The sequence below is a fragment of the Eptatretus burgeri genome, chromosome 11, assembly GCF_056783735.1.
Source record: "Eptatretus burgeri isolate ZD-2024b chromosome 11, Ebu_testis_v1, whole genome shotgun sequence".
NCBI lineage: Eukaryota > Metazoa > Chordata > Myxini > Myxiniformes > Myxinidae > Eptatretus > Eptatretus burgeri.
This window is the reverse complement of record NC_140971.1, coordinates 2,466,216-2,493,819: the sequence shown is the minus strand read 5'-3', so window position 1 is coordinate 2,493,819 and position 27,604 is coordinate 2,466,216. Positions and strand designations below refer to the sequence as shown.

The window sequence follows — 27,604 nt, the reverse complement described above, 5'->3', positions numbered from 1 at the left end:
CCTATAAGGTGCAATGGACCAGTTTGGTTCGAACTAGTTATAAGGACTTGTTGAGCAGTTTTGCATCTTTAACAACCTCGATCACCAGAATAAGCTGATGTTTTCACAAGGTTCATGTGATCTGCCATTACATAATATGGGGTATACATGAGTCAAAACAAGTCGAAAGAGATGCAGATCAAGCCGCGACCCCTTTTGACTTGTACATATGTTGAAATGACTCACGCCAAGTGTACAGAAATAAAAGAAAAGAAATTCCAATCGAGATTGCTATTCTACTACACATATCAATCCGGCCGACGAATATAGTACAGTGGAGTCCCATCATGTTTCACACTTCTTCTCATGAACCTTGTTATAATGAACAGACTTTTCATGGGCAAACCATTTAAACCAATTTCAAGTAAAGATGATGAACAGTAAAATATAGAATGACAGTATTCTGTGTTTTTACATTTTTTTTTAGTTCAGGAAATCAAAATCCATCGAGACAGATAAATCAAATGAAACTACATGTATTTTGGCCCGTTCTGTCAGTGTTAGCAGAGACAAACTAGAACTGCAGGTCAAGCAATACAAGTTGAAATGTAGAATTTTTGGCAATGCCACAGCGGTACGTCATGGCCTGGTGCTTGCCGTTTTTGGAAAGACAGGTGGTAGGCTGGGAGTCAGCTCTGTATGACAAAATTCTGATATGCTGACCAATCCATGGAAAATATCTGCTCATTATAAGGAGACTCAACAATATATATATATATATATATATATATATATATATATATATATATATATATATATATATATATATATATATATATATATATATATATATATATATATATATATATATATACTTCGCCTGACAATCGGGACAACCAAAATATAATTGGCTTGTTCTCATCACACACCCAACTCATCCACCAAATTTCGTCCGAATCCGTCCATAACTTTTTGCAATATCATGCTCACAAACGGACAAACAAACGGGTGAAAACATAACCTCCGTCCACCTCCAGCTAAAACATGGACTGTACCAAGCTCTCAGTTGAAAGAATGGGATGTGATGCCAAGTTACTCAGGCACATCATGACATCATTTACTGAGTATAAATTGAACGGATGAACATTTGCAATTCAAGAATGTATAATATACACATTTACCTGCAGCACTTAAAAAAAATATATATATATATATATATATATATATATATATATATATATATATATATATATATATATATATATATATATATATATTGTAACTGCAACACATGACACAAACGCAGAAACACAAAAGGGAAAAAAGAAAGTAGATCCAGTTTATGAATTGCTTTCACATCACCAGGTCAAACTGAAATGTCTGCTGAAACAAAAAGCAACCGCATGCCGAAGAGGGAACATAGATTTGAGTTTTCTGTGTCATCGTTTATGCGGAATGAGGATGAGCATATCTCGAGACTCGGTGAAGACCATTGGGTTGCCAAGTGTGTTGGGAATTCGGGCGGATAGAACCGTAAAAGAGGAATGCCCAGCGCCGGCAGGTGGTCTGGCAGGTGTGTATGCTCAACAACGATGCAGACTGTTGACGTGGTGACCTTGAATCAAGGGCACAGATGCAGTACTTGGCACACCCTAAAGTGAAAACCGAGGATTGTGAATCACTCTGCAGTAGTGACCGCTCGTCATTAATGCCACATTCATCACCACTACCAGTGTGATGCTCTAACAGTTAGCCGTCCATTGCGATTCTTCTCTCACAATAATGCTTCTATTAGCCTTCTTAAATTTCCAAGAATCCGAATTTGCTTGCTCTGCTCCACTTTTATCCATGACTCCATGCCTTGGTGGTTGGACAGAAGCTTTGAAGATCGATCGTCCCTCATTTTCCATTTTCCAGCTCCAGCCATCATAATGTCAACCCAACCAATGCCCGGAAGAATGGTTGCGGCTCTCTCAATACCAACCTCACTCATGTGTCTGAAAGTCTGAATCTAAACACATCATTCAGGAGACCTCAAAGGTTGGTTCACATAAAGCATCCAAAGAACATTGGTTGAGGCACAATTCCACTCTCAAAGACTTGGATGGGAAGAATACTGGGACAGACGGAGATACTAACTTCAACACGAACGACAAAAAATAGTAAATAAATGTCATGTAAATAAATCAATATCAAATCCAAACTTAGCATACATAGTGTACACTGCATGATGCCCTACTGCCTAGCTCATAACGGTAATTCACACACAAGCAAACCACAATTTACTTTGTGTACAACTCCACAAGCAATGTCACATGATTATTCAATCATTTCAGAGTTCCTCCCAAAGGACCACACTCGGAGGTGTCATGGTTAGAGCATCTGCTCAGAGTCTGAGAGGTCAGCGGTTCAAACCCTCGCTGAGTCACACCAAGTACGTGCTGCTTCCGTGATTGATGATCAGCATTTAAAAGGTTAGGAGCATGGGCAATCCCCATAGATTGGCATCCATGGGGAGGAAGAAATTCCTCCTTCGGAAATACCCCACTGAGTGCGGTGAGAAAGGCGGCACCATTGTTGTGGCTTCACTGGTACCCAGAATACCCCAAGAAGTGACGGCACTTCCCCCAATCTCAGTGGCCGTGTTTGCCTCGTCTCACAGTCCTGTGTTGTGTCTCGTGTATCTGTCTGCATGTCCATGTGTGAGATGTGTGTGCGGCAGCTCCACTGTGAGCCTTAGATCCTGTTAAAAAAAACAAAAACAAAAAAACAACCAACTGAAAAAACATAAAAGTGAAAATCAGACGTGAAAATAAAATGTGCGATCAAAAACACAGTGCTGCACAGGTATCATACCTTAAAGAAGAGATCTGTTGAGTTGGAGGTTTGAAGTTTAGGGTGATAATGCCATCCAAGGCAATGCTCCCAAGGTCAAAGGTTGGAGGGTGAGGCATGAGGTCTGGGGCAGTTTGAAAACTGAGTCGTTGTTCAACTCCACCAAAAACCTGAGGAGATAAGCAGCAATTCTGCATATTACAGAAGCCAAATCAAACTACCATTCCATACTGGACACAAAAAGGAAGCATCGTCAAGTCTCCTGCCTCAATGATCAAACACAATATCCATTAGTATGACTCGGCCAATACAGTCACTGTTTACCGTAAAACATGTCCATTAACTTTCAGATGGTCCACAAACAATGGTAGGTTTTACGAAGTGATGGCTGATGAAGGCAAGCTGACTTATCGAGAAAGCAATGTTGACGTTTCAGGCGTTAGTAAGCCCTTCATCAGATCAAGACGAAGGTTGCGCTTGTTCCAAAAAAGCCCAACGCCCTAATCATCAGTAGTTCTTTGCTCCACCGATCATTGGCATGGATATGTCAACCTTCAGTTGATAAAACCTATCGATCGAATTGTCTACAGGCACCTTGACAAAGCCTAGTATTGAGAGTTGTATAAACAAGCCTGCATTGACCTGGTACATATCATGCTTTTTTTCATTAAAACAAAGCTTATCGCAGAACTTCATATAAAATGTAAAAAAAACGATTGAATACAATAATAGCTCACAATGGAGTCTGGTCCCTATGGAAATATATATATATATATATATATATATATATATATATATATATATATATATATATATATCAGGTATCATTAACTAGAAGAGAAAGGTATGATGTACCACACAATTGTCTTATTGTGGGATGTAGAACACCTTTCAGACAGGCCTCTGGAAGAACAACAGAAAGGAACACTCTATGGTGGGAAGCATCCCTTCGAAAGTGCAAACATTGTTACGACAGGAAAAGTCCCCACAAATTTACACACAATGCAATGCAACAACAGTTCTGAGGAACACAGTCACCCTGAAAGCAGTTTGTAGTTTGTTTGTTTTAAGTGGTAAACGCGTTGAGGATGAGGATTGGTATATTTTTTACCTTGGAGGTTTTCTTTATTACCCCGCCCTGCATAGTTCAAAGCAAGGTAAGCAATTTGTTCACTTTGTCTGTCTATCACTCTATTTCTATGATCGAGGAATTAAGGTGATTACGATTGAATTTAAAATTTTGAACACTGCAGAACATGAATCGGAAAACGAACCTGCAGTTTTGTGGTACTTTGGCTCTAAATTTGGTAAAATGGATGGGGTGTCGTCCTGATCGCACATGCGCACAGAGAAGTACAGTAATCGTTTTAGTCTGTCTGCTTGTCTGGCAGTGAAACAAAAATTTAAAATCATGTCAAACAAACAGGAAACTCATTGTTTTTGAGGACGTCACAAAGGACACAAACAACAGGAACGGAGGACTAATTAAATGTATATTAAATAAGGTGATTTAAAAGATGCTGCATCAATGATGACAAAAACTTTCAAATCAATGTTAAAAATTTTTTTTTTATATATAGCCTTTAACACTTTATAATATTTCAACGTAATTATATACTTCAACACTGGAGAACACAAATCACCTTGTTGGCACTTTCAAAAACCTTCAGTTTAGCAGTACTTGGACAAAATTGTACGCCATCTCGACCAATCAAAATTTCCACTCGCGGTCTCAGGGCACAGGAACGTCGACATTCTTCTTCTTCTTCTTCTTTTTCTTCTTCTAATAAAGTCAGGGTCCAAGTTCCGATAAATTCCCACGTCCTTTTCTCCCGACTGCATGGGTTATGGTATTCTATGAACTATGATTTCTGTTTTGTTTTTATCATCGTAACATTTTGGGAATGGTCAAGTGGTTTATGAGCAAGAGATCTGTGAGTTTGGCTTCCAACATTGTTATCGCCGCAGCGTCACATGGTCGCGAAGCCTATGGACCTAAGGTATCCAACAACGTGAACCGGTCGCTCCGAGAGAATAACGGCACAGCACATTGTGTATTTCACGCACAAAAATCCTTTTGTCTCTGACGATGTTGTTAAAGCCACTGTCACACCTTGACGTTTTAGCCAGCGTATGGCAACGTATCAAAATGTATGTAAAACGCTGGCGTACACTGAACTATTCATGTTTTTTTTTTCCAGTTTTTGGCGTATTCATAACGAGATGGACGTATGCATAACGTATTAGTAACGTACACAGAACGTTTCGATAACATATAGATAACTTGTACCAACGAATGCTTAGCGTGTTGTTGGCGTTCACAACCTATGCCCAACGATAGTCTAACGTATGCATAGCGCACGGCAGCGTATCGCCGACGATCACGTGGCGTAGCCTATTAAAAGGCTGCCGCTCGACGATTCAAATCATAACCGCACTAGACATCGAAGTGTCAAGCCACTGTCACACCTTGACGTTTTAGCCAGCGTATGCCGACGTATGAAAAATTTGCCGAATACGCTGGCACACGTCGAATACATTATGGGTAAGTTTTGTATACGTTAAGAGCACGCTGAAGCACGCTGGCATACGTCGTAGTATGCCGAGTACGTCGACAAATTTTAAGCATGCTGAAAATTTTTCGACGTATGCCAGTGTATGACGCACACGTTCCGCTTACTCTGGCCATAAGTTGTAGGCACGTTATGCGATCGTTGACACACGTTACTTGTAAGTTACTCATAAGTCGAAACACGTAGAGGTAATGTTTAGCATACCCGAAACTTATTTCTAACCTATGAGTAACGTGCTTTGAACCGATGAACAACGTGCTTTGAACCTATGTGTAACGTATGTAGACATATTCGACGTCTTCCGGACGACCACAGAACTTACTGAACATGTTACTAACTTACAGCTACCGTATAATGGCGTATTGGCAGCGTTTAGGGGAATTGGTATATAAAAATGGGGTTCACACAGGAGGAACCCATCAGTGTTCCAGACTCCATGTTTTTTTTTTGTTTTTTTTGGCATGACGGTGATGTTGACACTTCGATTTCTAGTGCGGTTATGATTTAAATGGTTGAGCGGCAGCCTATTAATTATATTATATTATAACCACACTAGAAATCGAAGTGTCAACATCACCGTCATGCTGAAGAAAAAAAACCAACAAAAAAAAAACAAAAACCACGAAGTCTGGAACACTGACGCTAAACATTACCTCGACGTGTTTCGACTGATGAGTAACTTACAAGTAACGTGTGTCGACGTGTGTCAACGATCGCGTAACGTGCCTACAACTTATGGCCAGCGTATGCGGAACGTGCGAGTCATACGCTGGCATACGTCAAAAAATTTTGAGCATGTTAAAATTTGTCGACGAGCTCAGCATACTACGACGTATGCCAGCATGCTTTAGCGTGCTCTTAACGTATACAAAACTTACCCATAACGTATTCGACGTGTGCCAGCGTTTGACAAATTTTTCATACGTCGGCATACGCTGGCTAAATCGTCAAGGTGTGACAGCGGCTTTAGGCAAGAAAAGTAGGTGAAAAAACAAAAGACTAATATTGCAGATCACGATTTGTAGAACTCCATGTTGCAGACATTACCTCTGCCTGTTAGTGTGACGATGAAACATCCCAAAATATTGTGGTGGGATGGGATGGGGGAGCAGAAATATCCTGTATATTTACACATTTTTAAAGAATAAAAATAAATTGAATCCTAAATCTAGCCTCATGGAAGAGAGAGATAATGGAGAACAGAAAGTCAATGGTGTTGTATTGACAATGCGATAAGTGGCAGATAAGTGCAAAAGAGTAGAGAGAAGGGAAGGAAACAGAAATCTGCAAGAGGTGTCAAAGGGGGTTAATGGGGTAGAGAAGATCATGGGTAGGGATGGGGGATGATATGGAATGGTGGTGTATTGCATTACAATGAATTGGCACATCAGTCAATTTTGTATTTGATGATGATTTTAATTGATTTGATATACAACGTAGCTGCTGTCCACTTTTTATATTTTACATTAATTTTGCATGAGAACACCTGTCCCTGCCTTTTGGTCTAATAGTGGGGCAACTTAGCATAACAATTGTGCATTTTGTGAGGAAAGCACCAAATTTCCTTTTCCCTTCTTTAATCCCATTCACCTTGGTTTTCCCCCTTTCTTGTGTTTCCCTTATCTCTGTTTGCACCCAGTGATGTGCTATTGCACCGATTCTCCAATCTTCCCCTTGCTTTTTGCTGTATTCACCCTCCTGTAGTGTCTGTCCTGCCTCATAGTCATGATATTGCATCATGAACTTTGTATTCCTTGTCATTCCTCAGGATGTGCAGGTGACAGGCCATTCTATTGCACTTTCTTCTTTAATTGTTTATATGTCACATGTACAATGGGGATGGTTTAGCCTTTTTGGCTCACATTGATCAAGTCCGTTTGTGAATCCATCTGTCCCTTGTTATAATGTCCCTTTTATTATCTTGCCGAAACGAAGTTTTTGCAAGATATGTTATTCAGCTTGTATGTTTTTTTTTGTCTGTAATCACGTATCGATCACTCTGCAGAGCACAGTTATCATTGGAAATTTTTGTAACTTCGCATATCAGAGTTCTATAGAGGTCCCTTTCAGCGCATAAAATTTTCAAGGTCAAGGTCAAAGGTCAAGGTCACTTTGTTGCAAATCAGGGGAGTCGATGAAACCCTTATTTTTTGAGTAATTTTGATCGGATCGTCTTCAAACTACATGGGAATATAGTTCATGGTCTGGCGCTCAGCTGATTAATTTTTGGTGGCGATCGGCCTTGACCTTCATGGTTAGCGCTGGAGGTTGAAAGTTTTTGACCCCAAGGTCAAATTTTGAAATCTTAGGTACCATATCGTGTAATACCTCAAATTGAACACCTCGATGAGTGCTTTCTATATATGTCAAGCTTGAGACATTATGACGTCATTTGGTGACGTTATGAGGCAAACACATATTTTTCATGGTAACCCTGTAGAACGATTCTCATCGGAATCTCTCGTAGGCAGATATTCCTCAAGGAGTCGCTCCTGGTCGATAGCAGCTCTGTTCACCTCAGTGTGACCTTAAAGAAGTCACACGTGGTCACCTTTTGGCAAGATACGGGTTTTTTTATTTGCATGTTAATTAGTACGCCATTTAATAATATTACAATGCATTATTTTGCAACTACTTCTGTTTTCTCTATGTTTGGTTGAATAAAATTACTAACACAACTACTACTACTACTACTACTACTACATAAGCATCTACAATGACCAAAAAATGTTTCCAGAAAACAGACCAGCATAGTCGATGTGAATTTTGCTCCATGGGTGATGGGGGTACTCCCAAGAATGGAGATATGCTGATCTCAGGGACCGGACGAGCACTTTGATATGCCCCACATGTCCGTACCATGCATTCAATATCACAACACAGGACATTGGGTAAAAAACGGAATTATGAGCAACAACTTCATCTTGAGTATGCCCGAATGGGAATCACAAAACCCGTCGAGAAAGGTGAACCTGAAAGCAGTGGGTATCACCAATTGGTTGCTTCAGAATATGAATCCTTGCTGTATACTCTTCACTCTAGTCTTCCTCAACAATGTTAGGTCACCCTGACAACAGAGAGATCAGCACCTTACACAGACAGCACTGGGTCTATTTTGGTATGGGATTAAACACACCTCAAATCCACACATGTGTGTTGAAGAGGAACTCCATTAGATGTACAGTTTTTGTTATGATGGGGGCACAGGTTGGAAAGTCATAAGAAGCCATATTTTGCAGCATGAGGTTGTTCCCTTCCAATGGCAAGAGAGACATAGCCTTTGACAAAAACATGTTCAAATGAGCCAAGTGGGACAGAAAAAAATGCCTTCATCCTGATGGTAATTTTCATCCTGATAAAGCAGTACGTACATGGAAGGAAGAAACAGGAGAGTTTGGTCGGAAAACGCATCATAACCAGGTCCAGAAGTTGGAAATGTAACAGATTCAGTCAGACCCATGGAGTCTGTCTTTGCTCGGATAATTAATTATTGATAGGGTTCGCCACCATCTTCTTAAGCACCAGCGCCCAGAGCAGTCAGGCTTTACACCAAAGAGGTCAACGATCTCACCGAACGCAGACGAGAGTTTTGGCAGGGGCTGCTTGCAGAATTCTTGGCCTTCGTGGGGTGCCACCAAAACTGATCAATCTGATGTCTAAACTATATTCTGGTACTGAGAGTGCTGTGAGATGTGGTGATACAATCTCCGACTTATTTCCAGTTGTTACTGGAGTTAGTCAGGGGTGTCTACTGGCCCCCACCCTTTTCAGCGCTTGTATGGACTGGATTCTGGGGAGGATGTCGGAGAGATCAAGCTGCAGTGCATCGTTTGGGAATGTCAAGATCTCTGACCTTGATTTCGAAGATGATGCAGTCATCTTTGCAGAGACTTTAGATATCCTTTTGGGGGCCCTTGAGGTGCTGAATGAGGCATCGGAGCCACTAGGGTTATGGGTTTCCTGGGTTAAAACTAAGATCCAGGCTTTCAATGACATCTTGGATGCTCCTATCTTGTCTGTACCTGTTTATGGTGAGGATGTTGAGGTCACAGAGAGATTCACTTACCTTGACAGTGATATTCATGTCTGTGCTCTCTGTGAGCAAGAGGTCAACAGACACCTGGGTCGAGCCTGGGGAGTCATGGATTCACTGGATCATGAGGTGTCGCGCTGTCAGTACCTGTGCAGGAGGAAGAAAGTCCGAGTCTTCAGGTTCTTGCTGCATCCAGTCTTGCTCTATGGATGTGAGACTTGAACTCTGACCAGCGATCTGAGATGGAGACTTAATTCCTTTGGTACCAGGTCTCTTCAGAGAATCCTTGGCTATCGCTGGTTGGACTTTGTGTCCAACGAGCGGTTGCTGAGAGAGACTCAAATGAGATTTGTTACCTGCATAGTCCGTGAGCATCAGCTGTGGCTGTCTGGACATGTGGCTCATTTTCCCGACGCTGATCCTGCTCACCAGATTCTCTCAGTGAGGGAGCCTCATGAGTGGAGGAGGCCAATGGGCCGACCACATTCCTCATGGTTACAGCAGATTGATCAGCATCTCAAGGATATGGGGATGGGCTAGTTATCTGCCTGGGGGATGGCCAGACGGAGGCCCCTGGAGAACCGGCAGAAAGTGGACACAGCGACGCGTTGCTCCGGAGCATGCTCCCATACCTGACCTGACCCATGGAGTGGCAGAACATGAGTAATGCTGTGGCTGGTTGTTGCAGAGCCAAGTCCCAGCTAAATGGCATGGTTGCAGTTGAAGTCACAAGAGATGAGAAAGAGCGGGTTAGGATAGCTTATTACGAGTTGATCCATGTTCACAGAAAGAAAGTCGAATATGGAGTCGTATTTATTCAGTTGTTGGTACACCACACAGATAAACATTAGTACACCACACACCTCTGCAAAGGACTTCTGTGACTCCATGGGACTGACGCAATCTGTAAACTTTCCAACCGGGTTTCTCCCAATGAAAAATCTTCACTTCTGGACTTCACAATGACAAACTTCCCCGCCAATGTATTTTGCTCGTCCTCTGCCCCAATTGCCTCATATAATCGTGTGCTTGTGAAGGTCAACATCTCTCTGGCCATTCTCAGAGAACAACCTCAATGCTGTTGAGTGTGGCATTTCACTCAGGAAAACTGGCAGGGACTGCAAATAGCCATCTCTCTTCAGGACTGGCCTCCTATCTTACCCATCTTCCCACCCATGGTTCTCTGAATCCTGTGGTGAGGAAATTGCTTTAAAATAACCTGCATTGTCCTCCCAGAAGGCAAATCTAACCAAAGGCAACCTCAGATCATTCCACAAAGCCCGCAACAAGTGTGTCTCCACCATTGGGAGAGCCAGAAAACATCTGTCCATTCTCAAGAACGAATTTTCAAACTTGTCTTCCTCCTCTAAAACCAGGTGACCCCTTGTCAAGTCCATCTCTGGTGTATGCTCCCCTTCATCACTCCGTAACTTCAAATGGCACCACAGTCGACTCCTCTCGTGAGAAGGCCGAGTGCCTCAATTCTGTGTTTGCTTCCAAATATCCTGTCCCTAACCACTCTGTGTACCCATCCTTCCCAGTTTATACCCAATTGCTCCTGAATTAGGTCTTTTGCATCTAAGAATGCAGAAGATGTGTGGTAAACCTCAACTCTAACTATGCAGCTGGACCAGACGGCATCAGCTCACATGTCCTAAAAACCTGCTCTGCTGCTCTTGCACATGTTCTCTCTGCCCTTTTCACCCTGTCATTTGCACTAGGTCATCTTTCATCTGCTTGGAAATCAGCCAACGTCACTATACTACAAAAAAGGTGCAAAAACAAATCCCCTTAACCACAGCTCAATTAGTTTACTGTACTTCCAATCATCAGCAAGGTCATGGAATCTATCATTGCAGTTGACATAAAATTATTCCTTTTCTCCAACAGCCTCATCTCAGATCAATTTGGATTCACACTTGGTCACTCCATCCTGGACATGCTGCTTCTACTCTCCAAACAATGGGTGCAGGTGCTCAATATCAGACATGAGATTAGGGGCATCCTTCTGGACATACCTCGAGCTTTTGATAGTCTGGCATCTTTCCTTGCTCTCCAAACTATGGAATCCAAGGCCAATTCCACTCTTAGTCCAGCGGATTAGCTCTACATATCAAACCAATTGTTCACTTTTTGATAAAAGCACCAAAATTGGCACAAGCATAGAATATTATATACTAAACAATTGCAGAAATGGAGGCACTTGAAATTTTACCTCTGTTGGGCAGGGCAGCCATTTTCCAAAATGGTGGCCATATGGCATTCGCAATATAGATATGCCGCTCGAGATGTCACTTTATGATTCTAAAAGTCGTTTTAAAGGTGTAAGTTGGTAATACTATTGCACCAGAATATCAAACAGAGGGTTACATAAAATATATATGGCCGTCATTTTTCAAAATGGCCGCCATTTTATGAAAATGGTGGCGATTTATTGAAAATTTCAGTGCTAACTCAATCACATTACAAATGAATTTAATAGCGACCACAATCAACCTAATAATGTGTTACATGTCTTTGCAGAGTATGGTGGTGGTGGTGGATGGTGGATATTGTGATACAGAGGTGGCGGTTGCAGTAATAGGTGACCCAATAGCACATAGTAGCGACTAAGACACTTAATTAATCATGTCAAAACGGTTCAAACTTGGGGACACATGTGCATCGCCTGCATATCAACAGCCAGCCCATACAAACTGGGAACTTTGTGTTATATGCCAGGAGCAAACAATGGAGTTGCTTCGATGCCCGGCACTGTCGAAACGGTCAGACATTGGAAGAGGGTACAAGTCACTTGCTGATAACCTTGTCAAATTCAATGAACTAAGACAGTTACCAAGAACATTGCAGTCGGACAGAATAGATGGTGGTTCTGGTATTGAAGCTGCTATGGTTGCCAATGGGGCTAAGTGGCATCACACATACATGCTCCGCTACAACAGTACAATGCTGTGAAGAGCAGAGAAAAGAATGATGCCAAGTGTAGCAGCTACGTCAAGTGTAAGTGGTGATATTGGTGATAAGTGGTGATAAGTGGTAATCGAGGTGCGATTGGTCTCACAGGGAACCCAAGTGCTCTGCGGTGGTGGATGATTGCTGGCCCAGAGGTTGCCAGAGTTATTCAGGAATTCGAGAATGTGGAGCTTCACTGGGAAAAACGAGTAGACTTATGTCACCATGATCAAACATCGAGTGTACAGAAATCCTTTGCAAAAGATGTTCGTTCACTTGTGAGTGTAATCGAGGAACTGGGCAACCCTTTTGATGAGGAGAGCCAAGACTTACTTGTCCTTGATACCAAAGAAATTGCAGACCCTTCAGTATTGAAGACAGTCCGTACTGCCAAGAACAGTTTGATAAATTCACAAAGGAACGTCTCCTAGACAGGACCAAGTCAATCGATGATGTATTTCACCGTAATAAGCTACCACTTTTAGGCATCCCTCTAGACAAAGCACCTAAGGGAAAGTAACAGTTTGCCTCCCTGAAGAGTGACATGGAATTATTTTCTCGGTTGTACATCTGCTGTTAGACTCGGGATGGAAATCTTGATGAATTCTTTCGACACGAGAACCAAGGATGCCCACCAGCACTCTCTGAGGCAGGGAGACTTCACCTAGGCACCAAGAGTGACTTGTTGACGTATCTGGAAGGCCTTTCCAATGCGCAATCAGAAGCTTCTAGTGTCACCAATATAGTATTAGATGGAGCAGCCATCATTCAAATGCTGAAGCCAGGAACTGCAAAGACATTTCTTGAATATGCCAGTCAGGTGTTCATCCCATACATCTTAGGACAGCTTCAACATGCATCACATCTAGATCTGATCTGGGACAGCTATGTAATTGATTTAATTCTATAAAAGCAACAGCCAGAGCAAAACGTGGAAAGGGGGTTTGCAGATGTGTTGTTGAGTCTGCACCCATACCAAAAAACTGGCAGGACTTCTTGCGTGTGGATATCAATAAGACAGAACTGTTCAGTTTCCTGTCAAAAGAACTCATCCATTCATTCGATACTGAAAACAAGGAGCTGGTATTCACAGATGGGGACCAGGTACTCTGTGCAAGCACAACAGGACATTGACTCACTTGCACGATGCAACCATGAAGAGGCAGACAGTCGAATGTTGCTGCATGTAGCACATGCTGCAAAGCATGGACATCACCAGATACTAGTACGTACTGTTGACACCGATGTTGTGGTATTGGCTGTGATGGTAGCTCATACATACACGACCAGATAAAAATGAACTGTGGCTAGCTTTTGGAACAGGAAAGAGTTTTCACTACATACCAACCCACAAAATTGCAGCCTGTCTGGATCCAGAGAAATCACGTGTGCTTCCAATGTTTCATGCCCTAACAGGGTGTGATATGGTGTCAGCCTTTGTTGGACATGGAAAGAAAACTGCATGGGCTATTTGGAACTCACTGCCAGAGCTCACTGATGCACTTTTGTGACTGGCACGTGCTCCCAGTGGGATCTCAGAACAATCATGAGTGTCATTGAGAGGTTCGTCATACTCCTCTTTGATCGAGCAAGTACTTGCACTGATGTTAACAAGGCTAGGAAGAAGCTGTTTGCAAAGAATAACTCTATTAAGCGAATTCCGCCAACACAGGCTGCTCTAGAACAACATGTTAAGAGGGCTGTTTTCCAGGGTGGCCATATCTGGGGCCAGACACTGCTTCCACAGCCTGCACTTCCTTCTCCATGTAGCTGGGGTTGGATAAAAACTGATGATGGACTTTATCAACCAAATTGGATGACACTTCCTGAAGCATCCAAGACCTGCTATGAGTTGATCTCCTGTGGCTGCAAGAAAGGATGCCATAACCGCTGCAAGTGCAAAAAGGCTGTACTTAAATGCGCATCTCTCTGCTGGTGTGAAGAAGAATGTCCAATAAACTAATATACCGAACAGTACGTCAATTTTTATATAAGCTGAACTATTTTAAAGCAATATGCTCAGATGTGATCCCATTTTGTGAACATGGTGGCCAATTTGAAAAATGGCGGCCATAAATATTCAGGCCAGCACCTGGTTAATATTCTGGCATAAGATCATGAGCAATTGGCAGCTCTAAAGTGGCTATTAGACACAAACAAAGACATCTAGAAGGCATTATCTATATAGCTCTAATGCAGCATGGCGGCCATATTGGAAAATGGCCACTCTGGCCAACATAGGTACAATTTGAAGTGCCTCCATATCTGAAATAGTTTACGATGTAATTATTTATGTCTGTGCCAATTTTGATGCTTTTGTCAAAAAATGAACAATTGCTTTGCTAATCCGCTGGACTATCTTGGATAACTGACTTCCTCCACTCATCGACAACGTGTGGCTCTCAACGGAACGCTTTCATCTCCTCTCCCTGTCAAGGTTGGAGTGCCCCAAGGCAGTGTTCTAGGCCCCATATTATTCCTAATCTTCATCAATGATCTCACCGACTCTGGAAACCCTCTTGATCTCTTTGTTGATGATTCCACTCTCTGCCGTGACATCGCTCATCCTTCTGATAGACAGGCAGCAGCCTCCTTCCCTCTCCTCAGGCCTTGACAAAAATCACAAGCTGGTCAAACATTTGGAATATGTCTTTCAATCCTGAGAAATATATATATATATATATATATATATATATATATATATATATATATATATATATATATATATATATATATATATATATATATATATATATATAGTTACGGCTGTGGAAATTTGCAATACACCAGAAAGGGTCCTCAGGTGAGATATATCGATAAGTTCATGTGTAGTTAGCCCACACCCGTTGTTTAGAGGGAATATGTGTGATTCATTCGGGCTGCGACGCTTTTGTAAGCCGTTTTTCTTTATCTATCGTTATTTTGAGCCACCATTGCCACAAACCTCCAAGCAAACAACAACCGCCACCAACTACGCCACAACATCTACCATGCTCACACCACCCGCACAACAATCACCACCATCTTCACCACTATGCCCGCTTATGAACGCCATCCTCCGCGGACCACGGTAAGACGGTTTCCACACCACGGAAACCATCCGAAAAGGATTGGCAGAACAAAACCACTTGTGAAGTCTGTGGGGTTTTTTCCCGCCATTTTTCCCCAAGCTTGGTGTGAAGGGGAGGGGTGGGGCAGCTCGCTCCCGATTGGTAGACGCGCGGTGTGACGCAGACAGGAGTGAGGAACGCCCCTTTTTGGGAGGCTCCCAGAAGGGGGTGGAGCCCGAAACGGGCGGAGTGAAGGGCGGAGCCCCGCTCCATAAAGGACGGACACGGGCGGGGCGCGCTCTCTTCTCTTCTCTTCTTCGCCCCTTGGTAAATGCTTTCCTTCCTCTTGGATATCTCTTTGGTCCTCCCGTATATGCTCTCTCCTCGTGACGGTTGATCCGCAAACCAACTCGCGTTCCCTTCCTCCTCGATCGTTCCTGCGCTCGTGGCCCGGCAAGGCCTATTGGTGGGAGACGCGGACGGAGGGCGCCGCAGGCGGCCTGAGGTGGACCTGCGAGAGCGGACACGGAGAGTGCCGGAGACGGTTCACCGGCCGCAACAAGGGAGGTTCTTCTTTTCTTTGGGCTTTTGTATGTGTGTTTGTGACGCCAGTCCGACAAGTAAAACTGATTAAGTGCTTGTACATTGCTTTAGTCGGTCGTATTACTTTTACTTCTATTTGCCTGTACATACGTGCATGATTGTTGTAAATACGTGTGTGGTGTAATAAATGTGCATGTTGAACTGTATCCCGTCGTTGCGTCCTTTCCTTCGTTGAAAGTTCCACCTTACCTCGTGGAATAATTAGTGGAGGGGTTTGAATACCCGGTAAATAATCACGTCCGTCGAGGTCAGCAATAACACAGCTCGGTTATCACTGAAGCACGGAACGGAACGCTTAAGCGGTTTGTGTCCTAGGCTGACCTGCGGCGAGGTACGATCGCCCGGTTAACGACTCGCACAGGTACTTAGGTAGGTCGAGTTTGGCCAACAACCCTATCCTGCGCGGGTGGCCGATTGGCACGATTGTGGTGAGGTCGAAGGACCCACCCGTGACTAGCTCCCGGCGTTGTTCCGAGAGGGTCACAACTGAATTGTCCGTTCCGGTGGGCGACGCGGTCGCCATTCGAGTCAAGCGGCCGATCGCACGCCGGACGGGCCAGAATTCGTAACAGTGGTGTACAGGAGTGTGGGATTCAAATCCACCTCGGTCTCCAATTAAATTCATGGGAATCGGTTCAGGGGTGAGTGGAGCGACCCCCGATTCCCACCAAACACGAGCGATTCAAATTTATTTCTTCCACGGGATAAGATGGCATTTCAAGGCGTGCGGGAGCCGGGGGTATTAGGTATGTGTTTGAATGTAGAATCCATGGTCCAGGACGAAAGCTCCGAGCAGGAAATGCTGAATGAGCAGGAACAATTACCCCCCAATCGAACCCAGAGCCCGAAATGGGCACGGCAGCGGCCGCGGTGTATGACACCTCCCCTCCCCTCCTCTGAAACCCTCCCCCGAAACGGCTCACCCAAGCGCACCCGACATGGCCCAGCTATTCGCCATGCTGGCGGGAATAAACAATAAAATGGATGACATGGAAGCGAATACACAAACACTGCGGGGTGAGATGCAGCAAATAGGCCGTGGCCTGCAGGCAGGCATAATGGCAATGGCGAGGAGCGAAGCGCGGGCAGTGGAGCTCAAAATGGCGGCGCCACGTGTTGGAGCGAGCGAGCTGGGAGGGAGTGCAACGGCTGTCCGGCCCGCGATGGAAGCGGGGGAGGACAAAGTAAGACGGGAGATAGATCGAGTCGAGACTGAATGAAATAGAACGAAGGAGGAAACAGAGACGAAGATCCCGGAGGAAACTCATATACATGAGGTGACTGAGTTGGCAGAGACACGGGAGATAGAGGGTGAATTAGACGGGGTTAAGGACGAACCGAACACACACACATGGAGTTAGCGAGGATTGATGGGGGTGAGCTGGCGGACTGTTTAGGCACCCGGTGCGAGCAGCTGGATAGCCTCCTTCGGGAACGGAGGGAGACTATATTCTCCCTTGAAGCGAGTCACGACCAGGTGGGTCCGGTCGAGCATTGCGAGGTCGAGGGGGCGAGTGCTGCGGAAGGGTGCATGAGGAGCTTGGGGGTATGGAGGCCCCGGGAGCCCTGGAGGTGATGCGAATCACCAGCGTGGTTGTCCCGGTGTGTGTGGTGAAAGGTGTGAGTGTGCCCCCGTGTGTGAGTGGTGTGGTGGCAAGTGTGCCGGAGTGCGTGCTTCCCAGCGCGCCGTGTGTGAAAGAAGCACGGTGTGTGAGAGGGACAGCGTGTGTGAGGTTGCTGTATACAAGGGAGACCGTGTGTGTGAGAGAGCGGTATGTGAGGGAGATGACGGTGGGCATGCGTGAACATGCAGCCGCGTCTCCCAGGGTGAATGCCATCTTGAGGTGTGTGAGCCTCGTGGCACGAGGGAGCTTGAGCGCGAGAGTGTGACGGAGACGACGGCGACAGATGGACAAGGGCCGAGTAGCGGCCGTAGTTGTTTTGGGAACCGTGCCGGGTTTGCCCAGCAGCGAGCGTGAGGTTCGTGCCGTGCAGCGCACGAGGCCGCCACATGCGCGCTTGCGGGAGTGAAACCCGGTCCGGAAACGCCAGCGGTGGATGTTGCCGATCCTGCGGACGGACAAAGGTTAGGCTGGATAACGGATTTGGACCGGACGGGTTCTCCACGCGGGTGTGTGTGTGTGTGTGTGAAGCTCTATGTGGCCTGTGCAGTGTGTTCTGTTCGCAGAGCGCACGACACAGGTCACGGACGGGCAGAGCAGATGTGTTCGCGTGGGGAACCCCTCGAAACGCGAGGTTTGCTTTTAGTGCGCAGAGTGACGTCATGGCTGCACGTAGGGTTGGAATCTGGCAGGAGGGTGAATCCCTGCCGGATGGTACCGTCCAAGAGGGACGAGGTCCGCGAACAGCTGCCATGACGTCATGTAAAAGAGCGCAGGTTGCGATTTGCCGTGCTGGTGCTGCGCGAGGAAAAAAAAAGTTGAGCAAAGCAGGCCTCGCTTTCGGGTGAACAGGATTCCCTGGGCAAGGGGTGGAAGATCCCCTTGACCAGGGCACAGGACAACTAGTTAGGGGGAAGGGTTAACTGAGCCAGACCGGCTCCATGGGGCAGGGATAAGTCCTCATGGGGCCCATGGAATGGAATAGTTAGAGGGATTTTTGGTGAGATTTAGGTTGGGAAAATGATTTATGATGGGAGATGGAAAAGGATTTGAGGACAGAGACAGACTGTGGATGTGTAGTGGGGACGTAGCTTAGCTACGTAGTATTAAAAGGAACGTGCTATAGTTTAAGGAACGACGTGGGAGCACGAGGTAGTTGAGGGGATTTAGTGAGAAGGATGGCAGAAATCAGCGATGTGTGAGTTGAGAAGATAATGGAAACATGATGAGTGAGTGAGGCCAGCGAGCCTGTGGGTATGGAGTGAATGTGGTATGCATGGTGCGATGAGTAATTGGGGCGAGGAGTGACTCCCACCCAAGGGACCCCAAGGGTCAGTGTAGATTGAGTTAGGGGGTTAGTCAAATTGACAAAAATGAAGGTCGTTTTGTTGTTGGTGGGAAAGTAGGCTCGAAACCCGTTTGAAGGGGTGCAGGAGCCCTATTGACGGGCTGGGAGCATGGCTGCGAAAGGTGAGTATCGCTGAATGGGTACCCCGGGCACCAGGCTAGTCGGCCGTGGTAGGCCAATGGCCCATGGGGGGCCGGGATAGCGTAGTGGGCACAGGTGCACCTGCATGATGCGGGGGGCCCGGGGTGCCATTGGCCACGTGGGCAGTGTCATGGGCACGGGTGACCCTAGGAAAGGGGCCCGGGAAGCCAGCCTGCCACGTGAGCATTTCAGGGGAGTCGCCATGGAGGGCACTCCCCGGTGTTTAGGGAGCTGGTAGGCTCGGAGGCAGTGTAGTGCCCGGGGTTGCCATCGTTGGTGTAATCGGCAAAGGGTAGTTCCTGCCAAGGGAGCCACGCATCCGAGCCATGAGACGGTGTGAGGGCACGGGAAGAAAATTGGAGGGCATGGCCCAGAATTTGCGAGGACACCAACACAGGCGATGGGAATCTTGGTTGTTAGAACCAATAGGTTAAGCGAGAGGCGCTTGTTGAAAGCTCCGGGGTTATGGTTAGGGTAGATAGGAAGTGTACCCCTCTGCACCATCCATCGCTTCGCTCTCGTTGTGGGCCGCTGGACCCACTTTGGGTAAAGATCGCTGAACTCTGAGGAGGCCATCTTGAGGCTTGAGTTGGGCCTCGACACAGAATGCTAGCTCTCCCTTATTCCCCTCCAGGAAGGGAACGTAGGGGTTGGGAGTAGGCTAGACGACAGGATAGGTTAGCCGAACAGGGACGTTAAAGGGGGTTAGGGGACGAATTTTGAGTGGGGAAGTAAAAGTGGAAATAAAAACAACAAAAAAATAAGTTGGGGCTAAATTGGGTTTGTACAAATTGAGGGAGTGGGTATGGACAGAGACAGGCAAAGGCGATAGGTTGGGAGGGAGACAGTAGGTAGGTCCGAGCCCGCCTTCCGAGTGGCCAGCACCACCGCACTCCCTCCACCAACCTCCACTGAAAGGCAAAGGCTGGCCAACTTCATCGGCTGGCTGTTTACTGCAAGGCCTGTGCCGGTCCGATCGTCTGCAGGCTGTGTTTGCCTGACCACCTTTGCCATGCCATGCCTATTGCCCACGTTTACCAGCCCCGTTCTGTTTTGATTTGCCCCCGCCCCTTGTTCTTTTCCATGTGCGCCAGGATCGACGCGCAAAGTTGCAAGGACTGCCCTGTTGGCAGCTACAACACGGGCCTGCAGTGGCGGCCCATGCACCGTGTTTGCATCCATCCATCCATCCATCCATCCATTCATCCATACATACATCTGTTATGTTTATTGCGTGTGCCACTTGAGCTGGCATGGAGACTGCATTTGCGCAGCTCATGCGCCATTGTTCACTGCGTCCATGTTAAAAGGGGGAGGCCTTGGACTGTGTTTGAGCAGCCAACCACGTTCCCTGTCAAGCACGGAACGGACACGAGGCTGACCTGCGGCGAGGTACAATCACCCGGTTAACTACCCGCGCAGGTACTTAGGTAGGTCGAGTATGGCGAACAACCCTATCCTGCGCGGGTGGCCGATTGGCACGATTGTGGTGAGGTCGAAAGACCCACCCGTGCCTAGCTCCCGGCATTGTTCCGAGAGGGTCACGACTGAATTGTCCGTTCCGGTGGGCGACGCGGTCGCCATTCGAGTCAAGCGGCCGATCGCATGCTGGACGGGCCAGAATTCGTAACAATATATGTGTGTGTGTGTGTGTGTGTGTGTGTGTGTGTGTGTGTGTGTGTGTGTGTGTGTGTGTGTGTGTGTGTGTGTGTGTGTGTGTGTGTGTGTGTGTGTGTGTATATATATATATATATATATATATATATATATATATATATATATATATATACATCTGGACTGTGCCGCAAACCCTTCCATGTACTCTCTGAACAACCATCTCGAAGAGGTTCAGTCACTCATACTCTTGGATCTCACTCTCAGCCATGATCTCTCTTGAGCAAACCACATTTAAAAGTTGGCCTCCAAAACGAGAGTTGGCCTCCAAAAATTTGGCCTTTTTCCCCACCTGTGGAACCACCTTCCATGCTCTCTTCAATCTCATTCTTCCCTCCGGTTCTTCAAGACAGCAGTTCACTGCCATCTCAAGTCATTCCCCATCCAAAGCCATGATCTTTTCTCCACCAGTAAAACAACCCCCCCCCCACCCCAACAAAAAGTTTGCTTATGTATCCATCTTGTCCACCCCTTATGTTCTCCCCTAACCCTCATCTTTACCTGCATCCCTTGTTTGTCTGTCTCCATCTACCTTCTCCCTCTGCCTTGCTGTTGGCATTTCTCCTTTCTCATGCTGTTCCCTTTGTTATGTTGTGTCCTCATTGTTCCACGAACCTAGACCATGTGTAACAAAAAGAAAAGAAAAAAAAAAGGTACATATTCGGTGTTTCTGGAGAGAAATTAATAGCCAGAGGTGTTCTAGTGAGTGAGGGGATATTGCTGACAAATGATAGTGAGGATGGAGTTTCTGAAATAAACACCAATACCACCATCAAGATTGGGTGGGGCTTATCGGAACAGAAAAGAGAATAGCTAGGGAGAGAGATCGAAGAATCTGAGATACCCTGTGAGAGGAACATACAATGTCCGGAGCTGCAGCCATATCACCGAAAGGGAGATATCAGAGACATTATAACAGACACTGGAATACATATTTCAGGGGCTGGGGGCGGGAAGTGAAGGGGCGTGGGGGACCGAGTGAAGCATACAGGAGAGGAGTGAAGGTGAAAATGGTGCAAGAGAGAGAAGAGAATGATGAGGAATCAAGCAGACGAGAAGAAACATAATAGTTAAGTCGCTTGTGCCAAGGAAAGCTCAATACAGAGAGAAAGATGGAGATTGTGAGTTACCCAAATCCTAGTTTCAGAAAAGTGGAAATATTTTCAACGAGAAGGGCACTCGGTAGAGCGCATACCTCCACCACATAATGCCTGATCCACGATAATATATCAGGCCCAATATATTTTTGAAATATTATGCTATACAGTACTATATCATTTTTGGCCCAATCTCTCAATGATGAAGAATCACTTTATATATACGAAATAATTATTGTATCCAGATTCGGATTTGTATCACCAAAATCGAATCAATTCGTCCTTGCCACACACCCAACCTATCCACCAAGTTTCGTCCAAATCCGTCCCAAACTTTTGAGATATCATGCTATATATTGGTTTCGCCCTATCTCTCAATGGTGAAGAATCACTGAAAAATTATCAGATCCGAATCCGGATTCGGATCTTCACCAAAATTGAATCAACTCTTCGTCACACACCCAACCTGTCCACCAAGTTTCGTCCGAATTTGTCCACAACTTTTTGAGATATCATGCTATATATCATTTTTGGCCCTATCTCTCAATGGTGAAGAATCACTTAAAAAATTTGAGTAGCTGGATCCGGATATTCACTAAAATCTAATCAGTTCATCCTTGTCAAACTCCAAACCTGTCCACAAAATTTAATCCAGATCTGTCCAGAACTTTTTGAGATATCCTGCACACAAACAAAAAAAACAAGCAGTCATAGACTGGTACTTGGAAATCGTCAACTTGACCTCTGACCTTGTCTCATAAAAGCTGTCTGTAGAGAGGGTAGCGACACAAACCAGAAGTTTCTACGATGATTCTGTACCAAACCATCAAAAATCGTAACGTCGACCGAAGCAAAAATCTCCATTTCTCCACGCAATTATTTAATATTATTTTATCAGTCACAAAACCGTAATATTCGGCCATCCACCAACAATCTTTACATAATCCGACGGCTTAGCGAGTCAGGTATGCGACGATAACATTTATTGGGATAAAAAATGACTTTTAAACACCATCTTTATTGAAAACACCATCAGCGCGCACACGGAAAACCTTTACGTGATCAACGACGCCTCTGCTCGAGGGCGCTGCACCACGTGACAAGCTGTGACGTGGCGAGTGAAATATTTTTTATACAATCTTAAAACGTCTCCAAAACATCCGATTTTTACCAGAATTTCGACAACCGAGTTTTAAGCGTCCTAAGCGATCGCAAAAAACGAAGACAAAATTAAAATCGAAGTTAAAACGAACTCGTAACGTCGACCGAAGCAAAAATACTCCATTTCTCCACATGAATTTACGGAATTATGTTTGACCTCACTGTGACCTTGACCTTTGACCGATTTTGACATAAATCTAATCAGCGCTAGCCATCACCCTCCTGAATCATGTGGTGTAATTTGACATTGGTAGCTTCTTCCATTCTTGAGTTATCGTGCCTACAAACAAACACACACAAACAAACACAAACACACAAACAAACACACAAGCAGTCATAGACTGGTACTTACGAAATCGTCAACTTGACCTCTGACCTTGTCTAATAAAAGCTGTTTCTCGAGAAGGTAGCGACGCAAACCAGAAGTTTCTACGATGATTCTGCACCAAACCATCAAAAATCGTAACGTCGACCGAAGCATAAATCTCCATTTCTCCACGCAATTATTTTATATTATTTTATCAAAGTCACAAAACCGTAATATCGGCCGTAACCAACAATCTTTACATAATCCGACGGCTCAGCGAGTCAGGCATGCGACGATAACCTTTATTGGGATAAAAAATGACTTTTGAACACCATCTTTATCGAAAACACCGTCAGCGCACACACGCAAAACCTTGACGTGACTCAACGACGCGTCTGCTCGAGCGCACTGCATCATGGGACGACCCGTGAAGCATCGAGTGAAATATTTTTTATACAATCTTAAAACGTCTCCAAAACATCCGATTTTTACCAGAATTTCGACAACCGAGTTTTAAGCGTCCTAAGCGATCGCAAAAACCGAAGACAAATTTAAAATCGAAGTTAAAACGAACTCATAACGTCGAGCGAAGCAAAAATCTCCATTTCTCCACATTAATTTACGGAATTATGTTTGACCTCACTGTGACCTTGACCTTTGACCGATTTTGACCAAAATCTAATCAGCGCTAGCCATCACCCTCCTGAATCACGTGGTGTAATTTGACATTGGTAGGTTCTTCCGTTCTCGAGTTATCGTGCCTACAAACAAACAAACAAACAAACAAACAGAAACGGAAGTGATCAATATACTTACAAAATCTTTAGATTTCGTAAGTAACAAACACACAAACAAACACAAACAAAAAAACAGAAACGGAACTGATCAATATACTTACGAAATCTTTAGATTTCGTAAGTAACAAACACACAAACAGATGACGGAAGTCATCAATATACTTACGAAATCTAAAGATTTCGTAAGTAACAAATGAAATTGCTCGTTGAGCAAGGAATTGCCGGAATAACTTTGTCATGTCTCCATGATCTCTGAAAAAACAAAAACGTGGAAATCAATTTGGTTCTTATAAGTCGATAGTGCTACTGTTTAATGAGTTATAGCACTTAGTTTGGTCATGATCATAACTTGGAAGTCAATCGGACTTGAAATGGCGTTTTTATCAAAATTTAAAAGTTTTGACCCGACCCCCCCTGACATTCGACCCCTGACCGCTAAGAAGAGTGTTGGTGTGACACCCCAATGAGACATATAGTTGGATGCAGAATTGGAAGATGCATATTTTGGATTTGGTTTGAAGTCGATACGACCATTTTAGCGGACGTTATTGCGAAAATAAGAAGTTCGGTTTTTCGGTAACCTTGACCTTGACCTTTGACCTAGATTCACCAAAAACGACAAGTGTCTAAGTTGGACCACGGCCGACGTCTATACCCAGTTTGGTCATGATCCCTGAAACAGTGTGGCTGCTACAGGGTAAACAAACACACAAACAAACAGACAGACAGACAGACAGACACACAGAATGACACACACAACCGACCAACATAATTGCCGAAATCCGAAGGATTCCGGCAATTAACAGACAGACAGACAGACACAGAATGACACACACAACTGACCAACATAATTGCCAAAATCCGAACGATTCCGGCAATTAACAGACAGACAGAGAGGGGTGAAAACAACCTCCTTCACCTTCATTGGTGGAGGAAACAAACCTGAATTATTCGTTGTGAATATAACATCAGCAATTGTAATCTATGTAATGATATGCTTGTTATGTCTGTCTCTCTGTCACATAAAATATCATAGGATGACGAACGTAAGATTGTGAAATAAACATCATTTCATTGTTATTTAATTTTAACATTGTATTTATGCATGAGGAAGAAGATAATTCATTTGGGATCATTTATCAACACAAGTAGCCTCCTCGAAATCACTTGAGAGTGACAATTCCATGGAATTTCTGTGGCACACATCCCAAGATATTGCGAATTGGACATTGTTTTGACTGTGACTTCACACCCACCACACGTTGGCATAATTTGATGGAGGCTGGTAATGTCCGAGGGACGGCACGGCCTAACTACCGGCGACTGAGATGGAGTGCAATAAGCTGGCAGGGGACGTCATCGGCAAAGATGACATGACCTTGTTGCCGGTGACCGAGAGACAGTGCGACAACCAAACAGGGAATGTCATCGGCAAAGACATTGTTGAAGTCACATTTTACATTACATGGAATTTCCATGTGTACCTGCCAGTATGTAATATCACAACAATCCAATATGAATTCGTTATAAACATATACGAAATGAATATCACATTGAACTCGACCAATTATTTTCTTTGAGTCAGGAGTAACGAGCTTTGGAGTGCGAGTTCAAGTTTGAATCCTTATGCCTCGAGTTTGATCTCAACACGGGACACGCATCATGAAAATAGTCACAATTAGTACTGCACATGTTCCCTTGAGCTGGTCCTGGTTGTCACATTACAGATAGATATCCTTTTAATAAAAAAGAAGAAAAAGAGGATATACTGTTCAAGATAGACAAATTACAGTGGCGATGGAATGAGGAGAGCCAAAGTGTGAACGAAAACAGTACCGGAGGGCTTGGAGTGAGGAGGAGTTCATAACTTCTGGATGGCTGTAGTTTAGAAATGAGGGAAAGGGAAGAGAGAGCAGGGATAACCTGAGGACGTCGATTACAGCAGAGAATCTGGAACAGGGAAGAGGAAAAGGAAGGAAAACAAAAGAGAAAACAGTTGAACTTCAGTATTAACTCCCACTAGAGTTTCCTGTTCACACCATGTGGACGTGGACTTGTTTATCTCCTTGAAATCTACGTGTTACCGGTTGGATTGTTTCGTCACCGGCTGTTGTAACCGTCCTTTCTACGATCATCAGTGTTACCATGTTCTCTGCTGCCCTTGGGAATTCACTGGTGTAAGTACATCTTTATATCTTTTTTTAATGTATAATATATATTTTTGTTACGGCTTCATATATGTGACTTGGTCTCAGTGTGTGACCGATTCGTTCCTACTTTTGTTTTTCCATTTCCATCGATGCTAATTGCATCGCTCTCCTTCACCCGAACACTATTCGTTAAAATTAAACTTTTTAAACATATATCATGTTCACCTTGTGTTGAGCCCTTTAAATCTTCATCTATTTTCATGGTGTTCATCAGTAATGTGACACAGATCAGTTCGTTAATTTTACCCTTTCCTCATGTGCGATCTTTGTTTTATACCTATCTTCCCCTCTATGTTTCTTCTCTTACCTCACCAAATTAATCTCTTAAAAAGTAAAAAATAAAAATAAAAAAAACATAAAAAAGCATCGAAATCTCATGTTAAACAGCTCTATCTTCCCAAGCAATCTCCATGACTTCCCTCCCCCCCCACCCCATAATTCCCCCCAACTATCTTCACCTTTCTGTCTTCCTTTCTTGTCTCTCCAAAACCTTCCTCATCCTTCCCCCTCGTTTAAAAAATAATCATCCTTTTCTTGCTTTCATCTCACAATTCTCTCCTCTTCCATGCTCTCATATATGTGACTGTAATTGTGCTGTCTCCTCGCTCACACCAGCGATGGGGAATCCTTTGTGGTATATTTGTCCCATCATCTTCCTCCTTCTCCAACTCCCTCCCACCCTGCCATCATCTGCACTCCTGTTTCCCCTTCTGCATTCCTGGGAAGGAAAGTAGTCCTTCATAATGGTGTAAAACGTGGCTCCTCATTATGGACTGAGGCTACTACTTCATATCTTGCACTCTTTGGAGCCTTTTTACTCACTGGCCTTGCTCCTCCTGCCTTCTCACCTCTCTCCCAAGCTTCTACTCCTCCAGGTTGCACGTGTTGTTAGGAAAGCCTTTCCTCGTTGCCTTCCGCAAGTCCAAACTCAACACTCACCTCCGTTTTTTCATAGCCCTGTTTTCTCAACTGTGGAAATTGGAAATATATTCCAGAGTCACTTGTCTTAAGCACTTCCCCAAAGGATTTCAAGTCTGTTGTCCACTACCATCTCATTCTATCCCATTCCACTCTTGAGATCTAAACTAAGTCTGATGAGACCTGTTCCCATCCTTCTCTTGAAATTCCTCTCGTACTTCGGTCATGCATCTTCTGGTTGTCATCCTACTGTTTTCCCTTTGGCCCATTTTGTCCGTTGATCCATTACCCTCTGTGGTTCTGC

The 27,604-nt window shown here is 44.6% G+C and overlaps 1 protein-coding gene and 1 pseudogene across 6 annotated transcripts in view; one reads left to right on the top strand and one right to left on the bottom strand.

Annotated features, from left to right (window-relative positions):
• Positions 1-27,604, bottom strand: part of LOC147016299 (receptor-type tyrosine-protein phosphatase S-like) — a 118,880-nt gene that overhangs the window by 45,199 nt on the left and 46,077 nt on the right. For all 6 annotated transcript variants that reach the window (XM_085844904.1, XM_085844907.1, XM_085844902.1 and 3 more), the window contains 2 exons: positions 26,009-26,122; positions 2,836-2,984 (listed from right to left, as the gene is read on the bottom strand). In XM_085844904.1, the coding sequence (XP_085701030.1) occupies positions 2,836-2,984; positions 26,009-26,122 (263 nt within the window). The remainder of the gene's footprint in view (positions 1-2,835; positions 2,985-26,008; positions 26,123-27,604) is intronic.
• On the top strand, positions 10,065-14,335 carry LOC147016300 (uncharacterized; annotated as a pseudogene).